General features: G+C 42.6%; 1 protein-coding gene across 15 annotated transcripts in view; it reads left to right on the forward strand.

Moving 5' to 3' along the window:
• Positions 1-22,452, forward strand: part of ENTPD1 (ectonucleoside triphosphate diphosphohydrolase 1) — a 106,026-nt gene that overhangs the window by 35,295 nt on the left and 48,279 nt on the right. Inside the window, exon 1 of one of the 15 annotated variants that reach the window (XM_086378882.1) lies at positions 14,964-15,149. The exons of the other annotated variants lie outside the window; for them this stretch is intronic. Coding sequence (XP_086235008.1) covers positions 15,098-15,149 — 52 coding nt within the window. The 5' untranslated portion in view covers positions 14,964-15,097. Of the gene's footprint in view, positions 1-14,963; positions 15,150-22,452 lie in introns of those variants that run through there. 15 annotated transcript variants of the gene reach the window in all.

Consider the following 22,452-nt stretch of genomic DNA (forward strand, 5'->3'; position numbering starts at 1 on the left):
CGCTCAGTTGTGTCCAAGTCTTTGCGACCCCATGGACCATAGCATGCCAGGCCTCCCTGTCCATCAACAACTCCCAGAGTTTACCCAAACTCATGTCTATTGAGTCGGTGATGCCATCCAAACATCTCACCTTCTATCGTCCCCTTCTCCTCTTGCCTTCAATCTTTCCCAGCATCAGGGTCTTTTCAAATGAGTCAGCTCTTCACATCAGGTGGCCAAACTATTGGCGTTTCAGCTTCAACATCAGTCTTTCCAGTGAGTATTCAGGACTGACCTCCTTTATGATAGACTGGTTTGATCTCCTTGCAGTCCAAGGGACTCTCAAGAGTCTTCTCCAACACCACAGTTCAAAAGCATCAATTCTTCGGCACTCAGCTTTCTTTACAGTCCAACTCTCACATCCATACCATGACTACTGGAAAAACCATAGCCTTGACTAGACGGACCTCTGTTGGCAAAGTAATGTCTCTGCTTTTTACTATCTGTGATTTGAATGAGAACATAGAAAGTGTGATTAGCAAATTTGCCAACAGAACATAGTTTTGTATATACATAGCTTTGTCTTTGAGGATTAGAAAAAAAAGTTAATAAAGAAGTAAACATACTCTGTGTTGCTTCATAACTCATTGGGATCAAGGGATAGAATTTAGAATGTAACAAAGCTTGAATCAAGATAAGAGCTTCTTGATAATTACAGATATCTGTCAAAGGCTAGGACTACATGGACATGTAGTGTAGTCCTGACTCCAATGACTGTCCCATCAACGGAGAAGTTTACTGAAGAGGTTAAATATCCATCTTTCAAGAATTCTGTAGAACTGTTGCCACTTAGGAGAATTTTGAAACCTTGGTTGTGCATTAAAATCACCTGAAGGGCTTTTGAAATGACCAGTACCTGGGCCCAGTCCCAGCGATTCTGATACAATTGCTCTGGGTACGACTGGAAAAAGTCCCAAGTGAGTCTCCTGTAGTCAGGGCTGGAACCTTGAAGTGCAGAAACTCTAAGGATCCTTTCGACTTTGAGATTCTTTTTAATCTGAAAAAGATAAATCCCATTCATTCCCCCAAAGCCTGAATATGGCGCTGAAATCAGACACAAAAATTACTTCAGGGAAGGAAAAAGAATGATTTAAGTGAAACTAAAATTGCTGGAGGTTACCAGGAGGGAGTGTGTCTTAGAGGAGAGGGTGCCTGTGTGGTTGTGGAGAAGGTAGGAGTGAAGCTGAGTGGGGATGGTACAAGGGGAAGGGAGTGGAACTGAAAAGACTGAAAAAAGGTCTGAAGATATACTAAAACCAGGATGGTCCTGGGCACCATTAGAGTGCCCCACCGGCCCCCAGATTAGGACAGCACACAGAAAACCTCTGTTGTTCTAGTCGTTCCCCTTGAAGAGAGAAGATGTCTTGTCTGTACGTCTGAATATATCTCACTGACATGCTGAGCAGTTGCTAAGGCTAAAATCTGTGTGCACTCTAGCTATTTTTTCCAGTGATAGTGTCTTGCTTGCTTGCCTGGCATCTTGCCAGGGTGCTGGTGCTGGGCTCAGTAGCTTGCTTTGGCATACCTTGGAATCCCTTATCCTACCCCTCCCCACCAACCTCTGCTGAAACTTCCTAGAGTGACTGTGAAGTTTGCTTCTTTGAAGAGCTTCTTAGCAATTCCCTCACTGCTTTAACCCCTCTTCCACCATTGTGTTAAACAATCCTGAAGGTGGCTTCACAAATCTGGCTGGCTGCAGAAACGGTGAACCAGGGCTGCCTTTAAAAAGGAGCCTGGAGGTGTTTCCTAATTTCCCTGTGAGGAAGAAACTGTAGGCATGCTGCCCCTGCATATCTTCACAATCTCTTCTAAAAAGAGAAGTGTATGCCTGGTATATGTTGAGTTGTTTGCAAAATAGCACAGAGAAAATCCCTCTGAAATCATGGGAGAAAGACCCATGGTTGTACATATTTTTTCTTTATATTTATAAAGAATACATTGGATACAGTCTTTACCCACTGTTACCCCTAAAAGCCTTCACAGCTTCTCTCTCTATTTTAAGAAAATATCAGCCATTACGTGGGAGGTAGCAGTGATTTTCAAAGTGTGGCCCCGGGACCAGCATTACCTGGAAACTTGTTAGAGCTACACATTCTCTGGTCTCACTGCAGACATACTGAATCAGAAACTCTGAGGGTGGGGTCCAGTGGTTTTCCTTTAACAAACCTTTCTGGTGATTCTGAGCAGGTTGATGACTGAGGCCTGGGCTATAGGACTATAGAAACTATATCCTTAGAAGGTTCTCTAAAGGAGTTAGTTATACAGAGTTTGCCCTCTGACACAGGACTTAATAGGAAAACTGCAAGCAGAAGAAACTTCAACTGCCATTGAGTCAGGGTGGTGAGTGGGTTTGACATTTGCTTAATAAAAAAAGGTCATGTGGCAGGAGAGAAAAGCTGCTAACAGAGAAGAGTAAAACAAAAAGAATCAGAATGACAAAGCAGTGGGCAATCCAGTTAACTCTTGTCATTACAAAACTAGAAAGTTCCTATTCAAGTGACTATAATTGCTAATGTATATACATACATCGAAAAGAATTTTAAGCTATGAATTTTTTTAAATGCTGTATTTTGTTTCACCTTGGAGACATAGCTTGTTGTGAAAATATTTTGTCAAGTAAGTCTAGTCAGTTCTTAATTGATGCTCTGTGTTGACAGGAAAATAGAAATTTGCTGAATTTTAAAAGCATGATTTTGCTGCTATTAATACGTAATTGGGATTTTGTGGTAAATGATCACAGATGCCAAAAATGTGAAAAGAGTTATAATCTTAATCATAACCATATTGGCCATAACAACAATAATAATAATCATAGCTACATTTACCATTTATTGAGTGCCTACTGTGTGCAGACACTGCTGTGTGCTTGGCTCTAGGGATAAAGTTGTGGATACGCAGACCTGGTCCTTGCCCTCTGAAGCAATGGTTCCCAACCTTGCCTGCATATTAGATGCACCAGGGAGCCATTAAAAAATAGCAATGCCCAGGCTCCACCTTGATGATTCTGATTTAATTAGTCTGGGATGGGATTCGGGGGTTGGTATTTTCACAAAGTTCTCCAGTGACTTTAATGTGCAGCTAGAATTGAGAATCACTGAGAAGGCAATGGCACCCCACTCCAGTACTCTTGCCTGGAAAATCCCATGGAAGGAGGAGCCTAGTGGGCTGCAGTCTATGGGGTCGATGAGGGTCGGACACGGCTGAGCGACTTCACTTTCACTTTTCACTTTCCTGCATTGGAGAAGGAAATGGCAACCCACTCCAGTGTTCTTGCCTGGAGAATCCCAGGGACGGCGGAGCCTGGTGGGCTGCCATCTATGGGGTCTCACAGAGTCGGACACAACTGAATCGACTTAGCAGCAGCAGACAAGGTAGAAGATTTCAGCATGTAGCTAATGGATTGATTGATTTTTGTTTAGTCGTTAAGTTGTTTTTGACTCTTTTGTGACCCTATGGACTGTAGCCTGCCTGGCTCCTCTGTCCATGAGATTTCCCAGGCAAGAAAACTGGAGTGGGTTGCCATGCCTTCCTCCAGGGGATCTTTCGGACCCAGGGATTGAACCCACATCTCTTGTATTGGCAGATGGATTCTTTACCACTGAGCCACCTGGGAAGCCCAGCTAATTAATTACAACAGCCTTAAGCGATGTGAAGAAAACATCTAGAGTGCTGTGAGGAGTGCCAGTTGGTGTGGCGTTCATGGATGGGGTTTCTGAGGCATCCTTGAGGAGGTGACTTTCACCTGCACTCTAGAGAGAGTGGGAAGAGAATGTTCCAAGCAGAGTTAAAAAATTGTCCTAGGAGCCTGTCGCAGGGGAAGAAAGGTGAAGTGAGAGCTGAAAGGAGGCAGAGTGAGGGAAGAGAGGAGATAAGAGAGGCTGGAACCTGAGGAGGGGCAGAACCTATGAGATACATGAAGGATTGTGGTCTTAAAGTAAAGGGAAGCTATGAAGGGTCTTAAGTAACTAGTGGGTTTTGTGATCCTATAGAGACTTTGAAAAGTTCACCCTGGTTGCAGTGTGGAAAACAAGTTGTTGAGAGGCAGGAGTGTATGCAGGGCGGCCAACCTGCCATGGGAGGAGGTGGTGGTTGAAGTAAGAAGGTGGCAGAGTGGTGGGGGAGGAGAGGGCATCAGAATCTTTGGGCGGTAGAATCCCAGGACTCGACACAACTCTCAGTTACATTTGCTGAATGGGCAGCTCTTTGGATGTGGGCAAGGATGAGGAGAGAGTGGAGGATGATGCCATTACTCTTGGTTCACAACTGGATGAGTGGTAGAGATGCTCACCGAGGGCTATGGAAAGCTGGGTGAGGAACAGGGAAGGGGAAAGCATGAATTCCGTTTGGGCAGAATAGATTTGAGGTGCCTGTGTGTCAAGGAGACAGTTGAAATATCAAGAATCCGTATGTCTGGACTATTTCCCACATATGGATAGTAGTAACTGAGCCCATGGGGCTGGTTGGGATCACTCAAATCATTTTTTTCATACAGAGCTCACTACATCTTCACATCAGCTTCCCAAATTAAGTGATAGATGTTTTAAAATTTTTAGTCTAGAAAATGAAGACTTAGAAAGATCAAGGAAGTTGCCCAAGTCACAGAGCTAGTTAAGAGGCAGAACTGAGAGTCCATCCTGTAGGATGATTATATAATCAAAAACAAGGAAATAGATGGATTGTTACCTAATCATAACCATTAGGTAATCGTAAAATACTTTTCTTTACTCAGAATGACTCACTCTCAGAGACAATGTAGTTAACCATGCTAGCTTAGAAAGGACAAACTAAATGTGTAGTTCTTTCTACTACAAACAAATCACTTGAATCTATTATTCTTGGTAATTCAGCGAGAGAATATTCCATGGAGTTTATGACTAAGCTCTGGGATCCAGATTTGGGACTTACTGCCCAAACATCTGTCCTCTTGCTTCCTACAATACATACAAACTGAAGTTGAGTTGCCTGGCAGCTCACTAAAAATAGTCAGAACCATAGAGTTGAGAAGTTAAAACACATTTGGAGAGATCAAATAAATCTCCCCTTTTCTTGAGGAAAAACACTGTGTACTAGAAATTCAAATCAATCTTATCCATTCATTTATTCAACTGACATATGGAATACTGACACAGACCAGATCCTTTGCTGATTTCTGGAGATCTAAAAATGTGTAGTGTTCTCAAAGTGAGTTAGTCTCATAGAGGAGACGGACACAGACAGATGCCGAGGAGGGTATTTAATCTGTCATTAGAGAAGGGTTAAGAGACTTTCAGGAAGACTTCCTGGAAGTGGTGACATGTACACTAATTATCCTCAACTCCAATTTCTTCATAAGTTAGGAAAAGATAAAGAAGAGAGGAAAGAAGAGTGCTTCAGGCAGAATAAAGAAGCAAGACATTTGGCAGGAGGGAAAAGCTATGAAGATACAAAAGACATGAACATACGAAAAAGAAGGGCCAATTTAAAAACTAACACTTTGAACTACACATAATTGTGTGGGACTTGACCTTTAAATTGTGGTTAAAGAGTTTAACTTTTATTTTGAGACATATGGGAATCATTGAAGAAGATCACACTGGTGGCCGTCATATAACTAGGTTTGCATTTTAGGATGATAATGCTAGCTTCAAAGTAGAGGATGGCTGGGAGAGGAAGAGCCTAGATGTGGAAAGGCCTCTACAAAGCTATTGTAGAAGTTGGGGAAGAAATAGATAAAGGATTTGGGAGATATTTAGTGGGTAGAATCAATAAAAACTTGAAGTTTGATTGAAGGGAGAAGGGAGAGTCTAGGGAGACTGGGAGCATGATGGTGACGTCCATGGAGCAGATCATGCAGAAGAGGGAAATTTAGTTTTAGGCATGGTGATTTTGGCTGTCGAACATTAAAGCAGGTATGTTCAGTAAGTGACTAGAATTACAGATTTGAAGCTCAAGACAAAGTCCTGGACTGGAGAGATAGATCAGGAGGTCATCACAATAAAGCTTGGGGAACCATCACCATTCAGCTGGTTGTATGTGTATGAAAGAACATGAGCCAAGTTTCCAAGATGGAACACTGTGGCACATCTCTGTTGAAAGAGTGTGATGAGAAAAAGATGCCAGGAAAGTAAGGGTCAGAAAGATAGGAGGACTACAATAAGAGTCTGGTATCATGGGAGCCAAGAAAAGGGAGAGTTTGTGTAATTAACACTATCAAATTCTATAAGAAATGGAAAAACATCCATTGGATACTTGTGTGAGTGGCTTTAATAGAATGGTGGGACAGAAGCCAGGTGTTGTGAATCAAAGAATAAGTGGGTTGTGGAGTTTGGCATGCACAGAGTACAAGGAGGCAAAAACAAACAAACAAACAAACAACAAACAAAAACAAGTCAGAAGTCAAATCTTTAGAACTGGTGTGGCATGGATCAGTTCACTGGGGATACTAAAGGCAAGAGAAGTGGAATAAATGTATCAGCGCTGTGTAAAGGTCTAAGAAAGGAAGTGGCCTTTCTCCACCCAGTCCTGAGAGACAGTGGTAAGCCAGCCCAGTGGTGTCTTTGTTATCTAATTTAGCTATCTCCCGCCTAAAGATGGGTCTTACTAATGTGGCATTCTCAGAGGTAATTTCTAGGAAACAAAGACTTTAGCAGAAGGTGGAGTAAAATTTTCCTCTTCAACTCTTGCATTCCCTAGAGTCTTTGGGTTTGTAAGAATCTTTATAAAGAATTCAACTATCTTAGCCATCATTTCCAAAGACCATAATGTATGGTTCCTAGTATGGTATCCTTATGTGGTGTCCTGAGCTTTTGCTGAGTGAGAGACACTTTCCCCTCCATTCAGCACATTATTATGATTCCGGAAAAGAGAAAGCACATGGGATCTGTCTTATCTGTTTTGAGCCCCTAGAATTGCTTCCTTGTTTGGCTGCACCCCTCCTACCTCTGTGAATCTGAGCAAATAAGAAAACAGACCTCTTGGGTGTGAGCAAGAAGTGCATAGACGGTGCTGTATCCATGGTCTGTGGTCTCCGCATTGCATCCATATTCTACAGGAAGCCTGTGTCTCATTGTTGTAGTTCAGTGGCTAAGTTGTGTCCAACTCTGTTCCATCCCGTGGACTGCAGCACACTGGGCTCCTCTGTCATCCACTAACTCCCAGAATTTGCTCAAATTCATGTCCATTGAGTCAGCGATGCTATCTGTCTCACTCTCTGCCACCCCCTTCTCCTTTTGCCTTCAATCTTCTCCAGCATCAGAGTCTTTTTCAGTGAGTCAGCTCTTCACATCAGGTGGCCAAAGTATTAGAGTTTCTGCTTCAGCATCTGTCCTTCCAGTGAACATTCAGGGTTGATTTCCTTTAGGACTGAGTAGTTTATGGCATAATACCACTATTGTTTAACAATGATCAGCTCATATTTTTTTGCCTTGTAGAAAAATCATGGCAAGAAAACTTGGTGAACATGAAATCATAGTGGGGGGTTAGTTTGATTAACTTAGAGGAATTATCCTTCGTCACTATGGAGAAAGAACTTTCAGGGAAGTGACCATGACCCAAGACGTCGTCTCCTCCCAGACTGCGCTGGAGGGACCCTGCACTGACCGGTTCTTTCAGTTGCCTTTTCACTGCATGCAGATGGCCCTGCCTCACCATATTCTCACATCTTTCTTCATCCAGGATACAAAAGTGAGTAGGATGCCACTTTCTTAGTTGCATTCTGGATTTGAGGAAATAGTCAAGTCACAGGACTGAACATACATTTTTTAAAGTGTGGGTGGTTTTGGTAGGAGCTGTTTTCATCTGTTATGGGTTTATCTTATTAGTTTTGCTCTAAGGAGGACACGCCTTTCTCCAAGGCCCAGGAACCTTTCTCTAACTCCTGCCTTCCACCTCACTAAATGAGTACAGGAAATATGCTTTGAATAATCTAGGGTACTCTCAGATGACCCCTCCCAAATAAGTTGTTATCTGTCACTTCCTTGACAGGAACTACATAGTAGTCAATTTAGGATTGAGTTCTCACATTACCATCTGAAGTGCAGGTACTCTGTGTTGATGGTTGAAGAGAGTTGCTTAGATACCAGATGATCTGTGACAGAGTTACCATGGATATTTAGAAGCTTGATCATGCCTTATCCAGAGAGCTGTTCCCTTTTGTATTAATACGTAACAGCAGAGATGCCTGAGCATGTGCATACTCAGTTGTGGCTGACTCTTTGTGACCCCCATGGATTGTAGACTGCCAGGCTCCTCTGCCCATGGAATTTTCTAGGCAAGAATACTGGAGTGGTTTGCCATTTCCTACTCCAGGGGATCTTCCCGATGTCAGGGATTGAACCCGTATCTCCTATGTCTCCTGCATTGGCAGGCAGATTCTTTACCATTGGGCTACCCAGGAAGAGATGCCGGAAAAGAGATGCCAAATTGCCCTCAGAATAAAGTTTTTAATCCACCCAAAGCCTGGTGAAATGAGATCTGACAATTTTTCTGTAAAGACGACAAAAGAGATGACATTGATCTGGGAAGACTGAGTGAGTGGGGACCCAGAGATGGCTGCTTGGACTAGTTACGTTAGTGAGTGGCTGGCAGGATGGTAGAGAGGGCAGAGAATCAGCAAAGGTGACATCAGATCTTCGACACATCTCCTCCCATTTACCCGATGCCCACTTTCCAGGCTCCTAGCATCTTTATCACTTTAATCCAACTGGAAACCCTCTGTAAATTCCTTCTCTTCAACTCAGAACCTTTAAGTTTTCAGGAATTTTTCCTAAGAATTTTTAATTACTAGAGAATAAACAAGGAAGAAAGAGAGGGAAGGGGGAGAGGAAAGAGAATCGAACAAACGTATGTAGTTTTGTAATTACCACCATGATCCAGATGCAGAGTTCGTTCGTCATTGCTGAAAGTTCCCTCCTGGACTTTTCAGTCAGTCCTCTGTCCCTGAACCTCTGCCTGCTAATCTGATTGCTGTCCTTCGTTTTGCCTTTTCCAGAATATCGTATAAGTGAAGTCATACGTAGTCTTTCGAGTCTGGCTCCTCTCACTTAGCATAATGCTTTTGTGACCCATCCATGTGGCTGCACTCATGAACAGTTTATACCCTGTTCGTTGCTGAATAGTATTCTGTTGTATTACAGTTTGTGTGCTTTCACTAGCTGATGCACATTTGGGGTGTTTCGAGTTTGGGGTGATGAACAAAACTGTTATAAATAATCAGGTACAGGTTTTTGTGTAGAGACATCTTCACTCTTTTTGGGTAAATACCTAAGAGTAGGACTACCTAGTTATATGATAAGTGTATATTTTAACAAGGGGCTTCTCAGGTGGCGCTAGTGGTAAAGAACCTACCTGCTAATGCAGGAGACGTAAGAGACGTGGGTTCGATCCCTGGGTCAGGAAGATCCCCTCGAGGACGGCATGGCAACCCATTCCTGTATTCTTGCCTGGAGAATCCCCCGGACAGAGGAGCTTGGTGGGCTACATTCCATGGGGTCACGCAGAGTCAGACACAACTAAAGTGACTCAGCATACACACCCACGCACACACACACATGCAGACACACACGTGTGTTTTAACTTCAATAGAAACTCCCAAATTCTTTCCAAAGTGGCTGTTCCATTTTGCATCCCCAGCAGCAGTGTATGAGACTTCCAATGGCTCTGCATCCTTGCCAACATTGTATTTTTTTTGCCATTCTAATAAGTATGTAATATTATATATTAAAAAGCTTTGTTAATATCAAACTTTTAAAAAACATTGTTATTCTGATAATAAATAGTATCTCATTTTTCATTTAGTACATTTCTTTAAGATAAAGTAATTAGAATGCTTTTAATATGTTGACAGTATTTATTTCTTTTTCTTTAAATTATTTATGTTCTTTGCCCTTTTTTATTTTTTTAATTTATTTATTTTTTAATTGAAGGATAATTGCTTTACAGAATTTTGTTGTATTCTGTCAAACCTCAACATGAATCAGCCATAGGTATACATATGTCCCCTTCCGCTCGAACCTCCCTCCCATCTCCCTCCCCATCCACCCTTCTAGGTTGATACAGAGCCTCTGTTTGAGTTTCCTGAGCCATACAGCAAATTCCCATTAGCTATCTATTTTACATATGGTAATGGAAGTTTCCACGTTACTCCTTCCATACAGCTCACCCTCTCCTCCCCTCTCTCCATGTCCATAAGTCTGTTCTCTATGTCTGTTAAATTCTTTGGTACCATCTTTCTAGATTCCATATATATGCGTTCAGTTCAGTTCAGTCACTCAATCGTGTCTGACTCTTTGCGACCCCATGGACTGCAGCATGCCAGGCTTCCCTGTCCATCACCAACTCCCAGAGTTTACCCAATGTCCGTTGAGTTGGTGATGCCATCCAACCATCTCATCCTCTGTTGTCCCCTTCTCCTCCCACCTTCAGTCTTTCCCAGCATCAGGGTTTTTTCAAATGCGTCAGCTCTTCGCATCAGGTGGCCAAAGTATTGGAGTTTCAGCTTCAACATCAGTCCTTCCAATGAACACTCAGGACTGATCTCCTTTAGGATGGACCGGTTGGATCTCCTTGCAGTCCAAGGGACTCTCAAGAGTCTTCTCCAACACCACAGTTCAAAAGCATCAATTTGTCAGCGCTCAGCTTATATGCGTTAGTATATGATATTTATATTTCCTGGAGAAGGAAATGGCAACCCACTCCAGTGTTCTTGCCTGGAGAATCCCATGGACAGAGAAGCCTGGTAGGCTGCAGTCCATGGGGTCGCACAGAGTCGGACACGACTGAAGCGACTTAGCAGTAGCAGCAGCATGATATTTATCTTTCTCTTTCTGACTTACTTCAATCTGTATAAATAGGTTCTAGGTTCATCCACCTCATTAAAACTGACTCAAATGTGTTCTTTTATGGCTGAGTAATATTCCACTGTTTATAAATTCCACAGCTTCTTTATCCATTCATCTGTTGATAGACATCTAGGTTGCTTCCATGTTTTAGCTATTGTAAATAGTGCTTCAATGAACATTGGAGTACGTGTGTCTATTTCAATTTTGGTTTCCTCAGGGTATATGCCTAGGAATGGGATTGCTGGGTCATATGGTGGTTTTATTCCTAGTTTTTTAAAGAAATCTCCATACCGTCTTCCATAATGACTGAATCAATTTACATTCCCACCAACAATGCAAGAGGGCCCCTTTTTCTCCACACCCTCTTCAGCATTTATTGTTTGTAGACTTTTGGATAATGGGCATTCTGACTGGTGTGAGGTGATATCTCATTGTAGTTTTGATTTGCATTTCTCTAATAATGAGCGATGTTGAGCACCTTTTCATGTGTTAGTCATCTGTATGTCTTCTTTGGAAAAATGTCTGTTTAGGTCTTTTCTCCACTTTTTGATTGGATTGTTTATTTTTCTGTACTGACTTGTGGTAATTCTGAGGAGTTGTCTTGATCATTGTCTTATCTATTGTTAATGGCTTCATACATTAAGGAAACCAACTATTTCATAGTTGTTACAAACATTTTCCTCAGTTTGTCATTTTTATTTTGTTTATGGCATATTTTGTTGCAGAAATATTTTTATGTTGCTTCTGACTTTTGTACTTCATAAGTGAAAAAATGAGGAGGTAGAAATAAGATAATTTACAAATGAGATGTAGAAGACAGAGGTTGGGGGGATGGAGGGGTGGGCTGTGAGGCTGGGCTACCTGGGTGAGTCGGTTCACCCCATCCCCACTTTGACCACCACACTGGTGATATATGGCCAGCACAGATTTTCTGTCTTTCTCACCAGCAACACATAACCAAGGCTTGTTGACAAATGCAGCTGCTTTGAGAAAGGACAGAATCCCCAGGGCACAATTCTTCAATTTCAGATATGGGAGAGGATTTGTTTAGTGGAAGCAGTGTGTTTATTGCAGAGACCATCAATACATGAGGTTATTATCCTTGTTGGCTGGGTCACAGGGAATTCCTGTCTGTGATCTCAATGATATCACTCAGCCGGAAACAACTCTGTACTTGAATATGGAAATCCACGACGTCCACAAAGATCTATTGTTCTCCATGCAATCTATGGGCAAAAGAATTCAGGAAAGGCCAGAAGGGGGTGGGTGAGGAGGTAGGTGGTATGGTGGGAGGAAGTGAGAAGGAGAAAGGGAAGGGGATTCCTTTGCTTCCTTATTTCCCATACGCAGATCCTCTGCTATTCTTTGATTTTTGCAGTTATTAACATGTTTAGAGTCAGGCACACCAGTGCAAAGTCAATCAGTTTCTTGCTGGTACCAATCTGAGAAGAGCACAGCCCACAGCAAGAACGGTTGGTGATGAGCTTGAGGTTGGCAGAGTCTGACTAGCAGGAAGAGCTTATTCTGTTCCCCACCCCGGTTCCACTGCCCAAGGTCACTCAATGGGCTCTTCTCATCCAAAACTGAGCCTCTTCAGGGACCACTCAGGATTAACCAGGCTACTTTGTTAGGATAAATGCATTGTTTTTCTAACTAAAGTACTGTGAACTGAGACTAACCAGCTAAGTAACATTTCAAAGAGCAGAAACAAAGGATTATAAACAAGTCAAGTAACTTTCTCTGAGGGCTTCCCTGGTGGCTCAGATGGTAAAGAATCCACCTGCCATGTGGGAGACCTGGATTGATTCCCTGGATTGGGAAGATGCCCTGGAGGAGGGCATGGCAACCTACTCGAGTATTCTTGTCTAGAGAATCCCCATGAACAGAGGAGCCTAGCAGGCTATAATCCGTGGGGTTGCAAAGAGTCAGGCACGACTGAGCGACTAGGCACATATAACTTTCTCTGAAGTCTGTGTTTCAAGAGATCTGTGGAACAGGACTTGGGTATTTATTAACCTGTCTCTCTCTACCTCTCTTTCTGTTCCCACCCCTGTCTCCCTTCCACTCATATTCTCTGTGTCTATATGATTTCCCCTCCTCTCCTTTACTTTTTACCCTTTAACTAATTGACCATCATTGAGGCCTTGAAGTGCATTTTTAGCATTTGTCTACTGACATTATACTGACTTCTTTGACTTAAAAATAGGCAGGAAAAAAACCTCACCAAATTAAACTGCTTTATCTTCAAACTGACTCTGAATTTATCAGTTGGGAAAATATGGGGTGGGGGTGAAATTTAAGATCTATTTGAACAGAACTTTGGGTTCTTTTGTGTTGTTTCAGCCAAGAAAGAATGAAGCTGAGTAACTTCTATGCGTCTCATGCAGGACAATAGTTGAGGCAGTGGAGTGGAGTTGGGAGACTTGGATCCAGTCACTGTTCTGCCGCTTACCAGCTATGTGACTCTGAGCAAGTCCCTTAACCTCCCTGGGAACCATAATCCCAGCCTCTGTCTCTTAGCTGCTAGCTTCTGACCATCAGGGACCAAAAGACTCTATATTTGAAAAAGTGTGACATTGTCTGATGTCCAGACAACCCCTTCAGCCAACTCCTCAAAGTCAGTCATGGTTCGTTCCCTTCTGGATAATGAGATTGGCTCCCACATTCAGCATTTGTACTGCACAGCAGGCACAGTCCTATAGTTTAGGGTAACGCGTGTGTGCTCAGTCGCTTCAGTCGTGTCCAGCTCTTTGTGACCTTATGGACTACAGCCTGCCAGACTCCTCTGTTCATGGGATTTCCCAGGCAAGAATACTGGAGTGGGTTGCCATGCCTTCCTCCAGGCAATCTTCCTGAGCCAGGGATCGAACCCGCATCTCCTGCATTGCAGGCGAATTCTGCAGAGCCACTGAAGAAGCCCCGTGGTATAGCGAAGTGAAAGTGAAAGTGAAGTCACTCAGTTGTGTCCGACTCTTTGCGACCCCATGGACTGTAGCCTACCAGACTCCTCAGTCCATGGGATTTCCCAGGCAAGAGTAACTGGAGTGGGTTTGCTGTGCCCTCCTCCAGGCAATCTTCCTGACCCAGGGATCGAACCCACATCTCCTACATTGCAAGCAAATTCTCTGCAGGCTTCTGCAGAGCCACTAAAGAAGCCCCATGGTATAGGGTAGTGAAAGTAATAGTGAAGTCACTCAGTTGTGTCTGACTCTTTGCGACCCCATGGACTGTAGCCTACCAGGCTCCTCAGTCCATGGGATTTTCCAGGCAAGAGTACTGGAGTGGGTTGCCATTTCCTGTGCCAGGGGATCTTCCCAACCCAGGGGTCGAACCTGGGTCTCCCGCATTGTAGGCAGACCCTTTACTGTCTGAGTAGAGTGGTGGCTAAAAGCTTGATTTCTGGACCTAGAATGCCTAACTTTAATTCCTAGTCCCTACATTTATATCAGTGTAATTTTGGGCAATCTACTTAACCTATTACTCAGTTTCCTCACCTGTAAAGAGAGAGCAACGAGGATAATAATAGTTCCTGAGACTGCAATCTTATTTGGAAATGAAGTCTTTGTAGATGTAGTTAAGGATCTTGAGGTCATTCTGGTTTTAGTATGGGGCCTAAATCTAATCACTGGTAGATAAGAGAGAGAAAGGAGAGGGAGATCTACTGCGCACAGAGACCGGGGAAAAGGTCATGTGCAGACAGAGGCGGGCAGTGGATGATGTAGCCATAGCCAGGGAATGCCAGGAGCCGCCAGAGGCTAGGCAAGGCAAGAAAAGAATCTCTCCAGTGCCTTTGGCCCCATTGACACCTTAATTCTGGACTTTTAGCCTCTGGAATTGTGAGAGAATAAAATTCTATTGTTGTCAGTCACCCACGTTGGTGGTAATTTGCTGTGGCAGCCATAGGAAGCTGATACAGATGATGATAATAGTACCTGGAAGGAGTGTTGTGAAGGTTAAATGAGTTGCTGTGTGTAGAGTGCTGAGAACATAATCTGGAATACCATGAGGGCTCTTTTGTAGGTTGTTATGTATTGTTAGCTCATTGACTCTTACCTAGCAACCCTATGAAGTCCGTACTATTATGAATTATCTTGCATGCAGGGAATTGGAGGATTAGAGACTGAGCAAAGGTGAGGTTGTCTGGACTCTGCTCCAGGTTGAGCCACCCCTCAGAAGTCTGTGGAGTTTGGCTTTGGGGTGATGGATCCAGGTGACTTTTGGTTTGGAGGCCCCTCATAAGGATGTACTCTCAGCGAAGATTTAGCAGCTCTGAGCTACCAACGAGAACAGAAGGTATAGAGAAGATCTATCATGATATGGTTCTTACTCCTCCTGGAAGTGTCTTCCCAGCCCTGGTCTTGGCACAGGCTCTACTCTAGCAGAGCCAGGCTCTATCCGAACTTGACTGAGCGGTTGTCCTAAGAGCTGACTTCACTGGGGTGCCTCAGCACCTCACTACAAGAGGCAGAGATCTGCCACCTAAAAGACCACACCCTCCTTCTTTGGCGTCTTCAAAGGTCCCTGGTGGTCCCTGATTTACCGTGGTGTTGAATATAAATTATACCAATGATTAGAAAGAAGTCAGATCACTTAGAGTAAGACCAAACCCTCACCAGAACCTGCAAAGCCCTATTAGCAAGGCACCCAGTGACTCCACCCCTGACCCTCTCTTACTCTTTTCCCCTTCATTACTCTTCCAGCCACACTGGCCTCATGCCCAGGTACTGTTCCACCCCTGAGCCTTTGTACATGCAGTTCCAGTTACGTTAAATGCTCTTGGCCAAGTGGTGTGCTTGCTGTCTCTTTGTCCCTATCACTTTTAATATCACCGTCTCAGGTCTTTCCTAATCACTCTGTTCTGCCTCTTTACCTGCCTTTTCTCATTTCTTAGTGCTTATAATTATTAACATAGTATAAGCTTTACTTGTTTTATTTTTTCAAACTAGAATATAAGCACCATGAAATGGAAACATTTGTTTTGTTCACTGCTGTAACTCTAGCCTCAGGCAGGACTAGTGAATAGTGTAAAGCATTGAATAAATAATTGTTGACTGACTAATAGAACAATGAATGAAATAACAACTACAGAACTCCCAAACCAAAATAGGCCAATCCGTTAAATATCTAGAGGTAAGCACATGAAGAGAGGAGTACAGGAACCATTGAGCTTTGAAGCATATGGAGGGATGCATAGCCTCCTATTGAGCTTGAGTTTGAATGTGACAAGGAAAAAGATTTGGTGGAGAAAGAGGGGAATAGAATTCCAGCTGAAGGAAATCTCATGTTGAAAAATATCAGCATCCAAAATTCATTGATTCATTCAACTAGGACTATAGCAATGAACAAACCAGAAAAAAGTCGTGGCACTTAGGGAGCATACAGTCTAGTGGTCGTAATGTCAGGCAGTATGATCTCGGACACACACATCTGCTTATTGGAATGGTGAGATGAGAAGCGCTTAAATTTCTAAAGGGCTGAGAGGGCTAGGTAGACAGTGAGGCTTTCATCTGGCAATCAGAAGGAAACTACCTTCATTCTTAATCAGGAAGAGCCCTGGGAATATCAATTATGGAGGAATTCTGCAGGTGCATGAAGGATGGATTCTGATAGGAAAAAGAATTAGGGAGATACCAGAAAGGGTTATTATAGAGAAGTGGTGGTGATTGGAACAGAGGGATGGGTGTTGCCATAGAAGAGGTTGAGTCTAAGCGACCTGGAAGGAAGCAGCTGAGAAAGGATCTTAAAGCCCCTGAATGTGAGAACAATCTAAGTATGTGTCACCAAGAACTCCCTGATGGAGAGGAAGGAAGATGGCAGAGAGGGGGCAGAGACTCTAGGAGCTGGAGAAATGGCAAAGTCAGATTAGGACCAGTCCCCTGAGCTTCAGTGATTGTCCCATCACTGCGCTGTGTAAACACAGGAAGGGACCACAGCACTCCACTGATGTTTACTCTCCAGTGCTTGTCTGTATTGGCTGTTTTGTTCTCTATACGACAAGCCAAGCTTGGTCTGGATGTAACCCATCAGAAATTGGAAACAATTTGAATCTAATGCATCACACTGAATCTGCAGAGCAAAACTTCTGGGTTTTTTTTTTTTTTTGCCTAAAATCCACCACATCTGCCAACACCCCAAATCTTTCTTAATTAATAGAGTGAAATTTTAAGATAAAACATCTTGGTATCATAAAGTAGAGAAGCTGGGATTTCTCTGTATTGCAGAATTTTGACTAAGGACAAATTACGTAATTTTAATCTTTAATAGGATGCCAGCTCTGGATGTCATGATAACTGTTTCTATTAGAGTTAAAAAGAATCAGCTTTTTTGCCTCTGACGTAGCTAATTGGCTTGAAATCAGCCTGTTTTGTCAAAGCTTGGGTTTCCTTCAGTTTTGTCTCTGTCAAGTGAAGAATTGACATTTCTACCTGGCTCTTAGCTCAAACAGAGAAAGTTTCTCATTCGTCCTGTGACAGGAAGGGAATAAGAGGGCAGGGGCAGTCTTGAGTTCCTTAGGATAGTGGGAAAATTCAAAGCAATATAACACTTCATCGTTAAGATGTTTTTGGTAAAAATGTTTCTTGAAATTGTTTTTTAAAATATAATTTCACATTGTATGATACAAACCACATTTCTGTTATCCACAAGGGAAATGAAGAGCTTTTCACGGAGAAACAGTCATTGTGAATTTTCCGTAATAGAACTTGACTGTAGCAGACATGACATCTGAAAGAGCTCTGGGGCCTAGGAAGAAGGGCAAGTTACTAAAGTGGTTCCCTGTTAGGAATATGTCTTAGATAAGTTCACCCCTGGACCCCCATATCTGTTGTTTTGCTCAGTCTGTTTAGTCGTGCCTGACTCTTTGCGACTCCGTGGACTGTAGCCTGTCAGGCTCCTCTGTCCATGGGATTCTCCCGGCAAGAATACTTGCGTGAGTTGCCATTTCCTTCTCCAGGGGATCTTTCCGATCCAGGGATCAAATCTGTGTCTCCTGCATCTCTTGCATTGCACAGGAATTCTTTACTGCACCAAACCACCTGGGAAGCCCCCACATCTGGTACCACTTCCTAAGAAGAACCTGGCTTCCTCCCAAGTGATAATGACTTCTGAAAACTATCTGCATAGTTCATAGAAAGCATAGTATTTTAATTATTCCTCTCTAAGTAACTTAGTTCACATGAAAACAGTCATTATTTTTTTGATAATACAGCTTTTGAAAAATTCCTACATTTCCTAAGTTCTTTTTGTTATCATATCTTTGATAAGAGGAATGTGATGAAAGACTTGAATATATTCTAATAATATGGATATCACTGCAAAAGCTGGGCAAATGTGGGAAAGTATACTTTCTTTTTAAAATTATTTTTTATTGAAGTATAGTTGATTTACAGTGTTGTGCTAATTTCTGCTGTACAGCAAGGTGACTTAGTTATACAATATATACTTTTTTGTTTTAAATATTCTTTTCCAGTATGGTTTATCCCAGGAGACTAGATATGGTTTCCTGTGCTATACAATAGGACCCTGTTGTTATCGATTCTAGATGTGACAGTTCGCTTCTACTAACCCCAAACTCCCAAACCGTCGCTGTCCTCTCGCCCCTCCTCCTTGAAACCACAAGTCTGTTCTCTGAGTCTGTTTATGTTTTGTAGATAGGTTCATTTCTGCCATATTTTATATTCCACGTGGAAGTGACATCATATGGTATTAGTCTTTCTCTTTCTTCCTTACTTCACTTAGGAAGATAATCTCTAATCCTATTCATGTTGCTGCAAATGGCATTGTTTTGTTCTTTTTTATGGCTCAGTAATATTCCATCATATATACCACGTCTTCCTTATCCATTCATCTATTGATGGACATTTAGGTTGCTTCCACATCTTGGCTATTGTAAATAGTGCTGCAATGAATATTGGAGTGCATGTATCTTTTTGAAATATGGTTTCCTCGGGATATATGCCCAGGAGTAGGATTGTGGGATCCTCAGTTCAGTTCAGTTCAGTCACTCAGTTGTGTTCAACTCTTTGTGACCCGGTGGAATGCAGCATGCCAGGCCTCCCTGTTCATCACCAACTCCCAGAGATTACTCAAACTCATGCCCATCGAGTCGGTGATGCCATCCAGCCATCTCATCCTCTGTTGTCCCCTTCTCCTCTTGCCTTCAATCTTTCCCAGCATAAGGGTCTTTTCAAATGAGTCAGCTCTTCGCATCAAGTGGCCAAAATATTGGCGTTTCAGCTTCAACATCAGTCCTTCCAAAGAATATTCAGGACTGATTTCCTTTAGGATGGACTGGTTGGATCTTCTTGCAGTCCAAGGGACTCTCAAAAGAGTCTTCTCCAACACCACAGTTCAAAAGCATCAGTTCTTCAGTGCTCAGCTTTCTATATAGTCCAACTCTTACATCCATATATGACTACTGGAAAAAACATAGCTTTGACTAGATAGACCTTTGTTGGCAAAGTAATGTCTCTGCTTTTTAATATGCTGTCTAGGTTGGTCATAACTTTCCTTCCAAGGAGTAAGTGTCTTTTAATTTCATGGCTGCAGTCACCATCTGCAGTGATTTTGGAGCCCAGAAAAATAAAGTCAGCCACTGTTTCCACTGTTTCCCCATCTATTTGCCATGAAGTGATGGAGCCAGATGCCATGAGCTTAGTTTTCTGAATGTTGAGCTTTGAGCCAACTTTTTCACTCTCCTCTTTCACTTTCATCAAGAGGCCCTTTAGTTCTTCTTCACTTTCTGCCATAAGGGTGGTGTCATCTGCATATCTGAGGTTATTGATATTTCTCCCAGCAGTCTTGATTCCAGCTTGTGCTTCCTCCAGCCCAGCGTTTCTCATAATGTACTCTGCATATGAGTTAAATAAGCAGGGTGACAACATACAGACTTGATGTGTTTCTTTTCTTATTTGGAACCAGTCTGTTGTTCCATGTCCAGTTCTAACTGTTGCTTCCTGACCTGCATACAGACTTCTTAGGAGGCAGGTCAGGTGGTCTGGTATTCCCATCTCTTTCAGAATTTTCCACAGTTTCTTGTGATCCACACAGTCAAAGGCTTTGGCATAGTCAATAAAGCAGAAGTAGATATTTTTCTGGAACTCTCTTGCTTTTTTGATAATCCAGCAGATGTTGGCAATTTGATCTCTGGTTCCTCTGCCTTTTCTAAAACCAGCTTGAACATCTGGAAGTTCACGGTTCACATATTGCTGAAGCCTGGCTTGGAGAATTTTGAGCATTACTTTACTAGCGTGTGAGATGAGTGCAGTTGTGCGGTAGTTTGAACATTCTTTGGCATTGCCTTTCTTTGGGATTGGAATGAAAACTGACCTTTTCCAGTCCTGTGGCCACTGCTGAGTTTTCCAAATTTGCTGACATATTGAGTTTAGCACTTTCACAGCATCATCTTTTCGGATTTGAAATAGCTCAACTGGAATTCCATCACCTCCACTAGCTTTGTTTGTAGTGATGCTTCCTAAGGCCCACTTGACTTCACATTCCAGGATGTCTGGCTCTAGGTGAGTGATCACACCATCGTGATTATCTGGGTTGTGAAGACCTTTTTTTGTACACTTCTATGTATTCTTGCCACTTCTTCTTAATACCTTCTGCTTCTTTTTGGTCCATACCATTTCTGTCCTTTATTGAGCCCATCTTTGAATGAAATGTTCCCTTGGTATCTCTAATTTTCTTGAAGAGATCTCTAGTCTTTCCCATTCTATTGTTTTCCTCTATTTCTTTGCACTGATCATTGAGGAAGGCTTTCTTTTCTCTCCTTCCTATTTTTTGGAACTCTGCATTCAAATGGGTATATCTTTCCTTTTCTCCTTTGTTTTGTCTTCTCTTCTTTCCACAGCTATTTGTAAGGCCTCCTCAGACAGCCATTTTGCTTTCTTGCATTTCTTTTTCTTGGGGATGGTCTTGCTCCCATGTAATTCTATTTTTATTTTTCTGCAGAACCTCCATACTGTTCTCCATAGTCACTGCACCAAGTCATATTTCCACCCACAGTGTAGGAGGGTTCCCTGGAAAAGTACACTTTCAACTGTTCAGTGATAATAATGATAGTAAATATTCTCATTTTAAAAAGGAAGAAACAGAGTCACTTCAAGCTATTTTCCATCTCAGGGCTTTTTCAGCTTGTGCTTCCTCTTCTTGAAATGTTATTTCTCCTTCTCATAACTGGTGTTTTCTCTCCTTTAAGGTCTAAGCTTAAATGTCATCTTCTCAGAGAGTCTTTCCTGACCCTTAGTCTCATCTCCCCACCCCAACTCTGCTGCAAGTCACTCTATAACATTTATTGGTTTGAATTTCTCCTCCATACTTTTCATGACCTCAAGTCCTTATCTGCAGACTTCTTTTCTGACTTATCTGGGCTTCCCTGGTGGCTCAGATGGTAAAGCGTCTGCCTACAATGCGGGAGATCCGGGTTCGATCCCTGGGTCGGGAAGATCCTCTGGAGAAGGCAATGGCACCCCACTCCAGTACTCTTGCCTGGAAAATCCCATGGATGGAGGAGCCTGGTAGGCTACAGTTTATGGGGTCACAAAGAGTTGGACACGACTGAGCAACTTCACTCACTCATCTTCCCAACTAGATGCCATTCCAATGAGCAGGGACCTTTTTGGTCATTTTCATTGGATTAGCACCCAAATTGATGAAAGGAAAATGAAATAATCAAAACTGTCATATTTACAGAAACAAAAGAATAGGTAGACCTTTTGAACAGTTTGAGGGAGTATTCACAATTCTGTTATAGTAGAATTATTATTGCAGTGTGCAATTTTTAGATTAGATTTCTAAGTTTTCATCTAAAACACATGCTGCTTATAAGCTGTGTTTGTCAATATCACCACTTTGGGAACCAAGATAGGTAAAATTAGCTAAGGGGCTCTTTTCCAGATTCCGCAGCCCTGGCAGCAAAAAGGACATTCCTGTCACAGTTGTATCAGGATGTTTTAGCTTCAAGGTATTTAAATCATCACTCTAATTGGATCAAAGCTTGAGTCTCATGAGAGGATCAGATCAGGATAAGTTGTTTCAGCAGCTCAAAATGCTTCAAGAACTCAAATTCTTTCCATCTCTCTGCTCTACCATCATTGGCTGGACCATGTCTGATGAAGAAGAGAGAATGCTTCCTTTCTTTTCCTAAACTTGCCCCAGCAGTCTTCCTCCAGGGTCTCACAGGCTGTTTGGGGGGTATATGCCCACTGTTGAACCAGTTACTGAAGAGGGAAGGAGATTATGCAGAACAGTCAGCCCCTTCCCAGGAGGTATATGGGCTGCTTGGGGGAGCGGCTGGCATCTGAACAAAACTGAGATTCCTTTGGGAAGGGAGGAGGGGGACATTTCATTTATTGTGTATTTCATTCATTGTTCCTTTGTTTGGAAGAAATAGATAATGGTGTTGCTAAAACTTTCCCCCCTAAGTTTTGTACTGTTTGGCTTGATGGAAACAGACTGATTCAAGGTTCTAGAGGTAGATGCAGATTGGAGACCCAAGCAATTACCACCCTTTGGATTAAGTCCAAGCTTGTGCTCACGAGCTCAAGGAGGAGCTCCTGTGTTGGCATAGCTGCCACTGCTGAGCAAGAGAGAA

The sequence above is a fragment of the Bos grunniens genome, chromosome 26, assembly GCF_055505025.1.
Source record: "Bos grunniens cultivar Pamir isolate PY7600 chromosome 26, Bosgru_T2T1.0, whole genome shotgun sequence".
Lineage (NCBI taxonomy): Eukaryota > Metazoa > Chordata > Mammalia > Artiodactyla > Bovidae > Bos > Bos grunniens.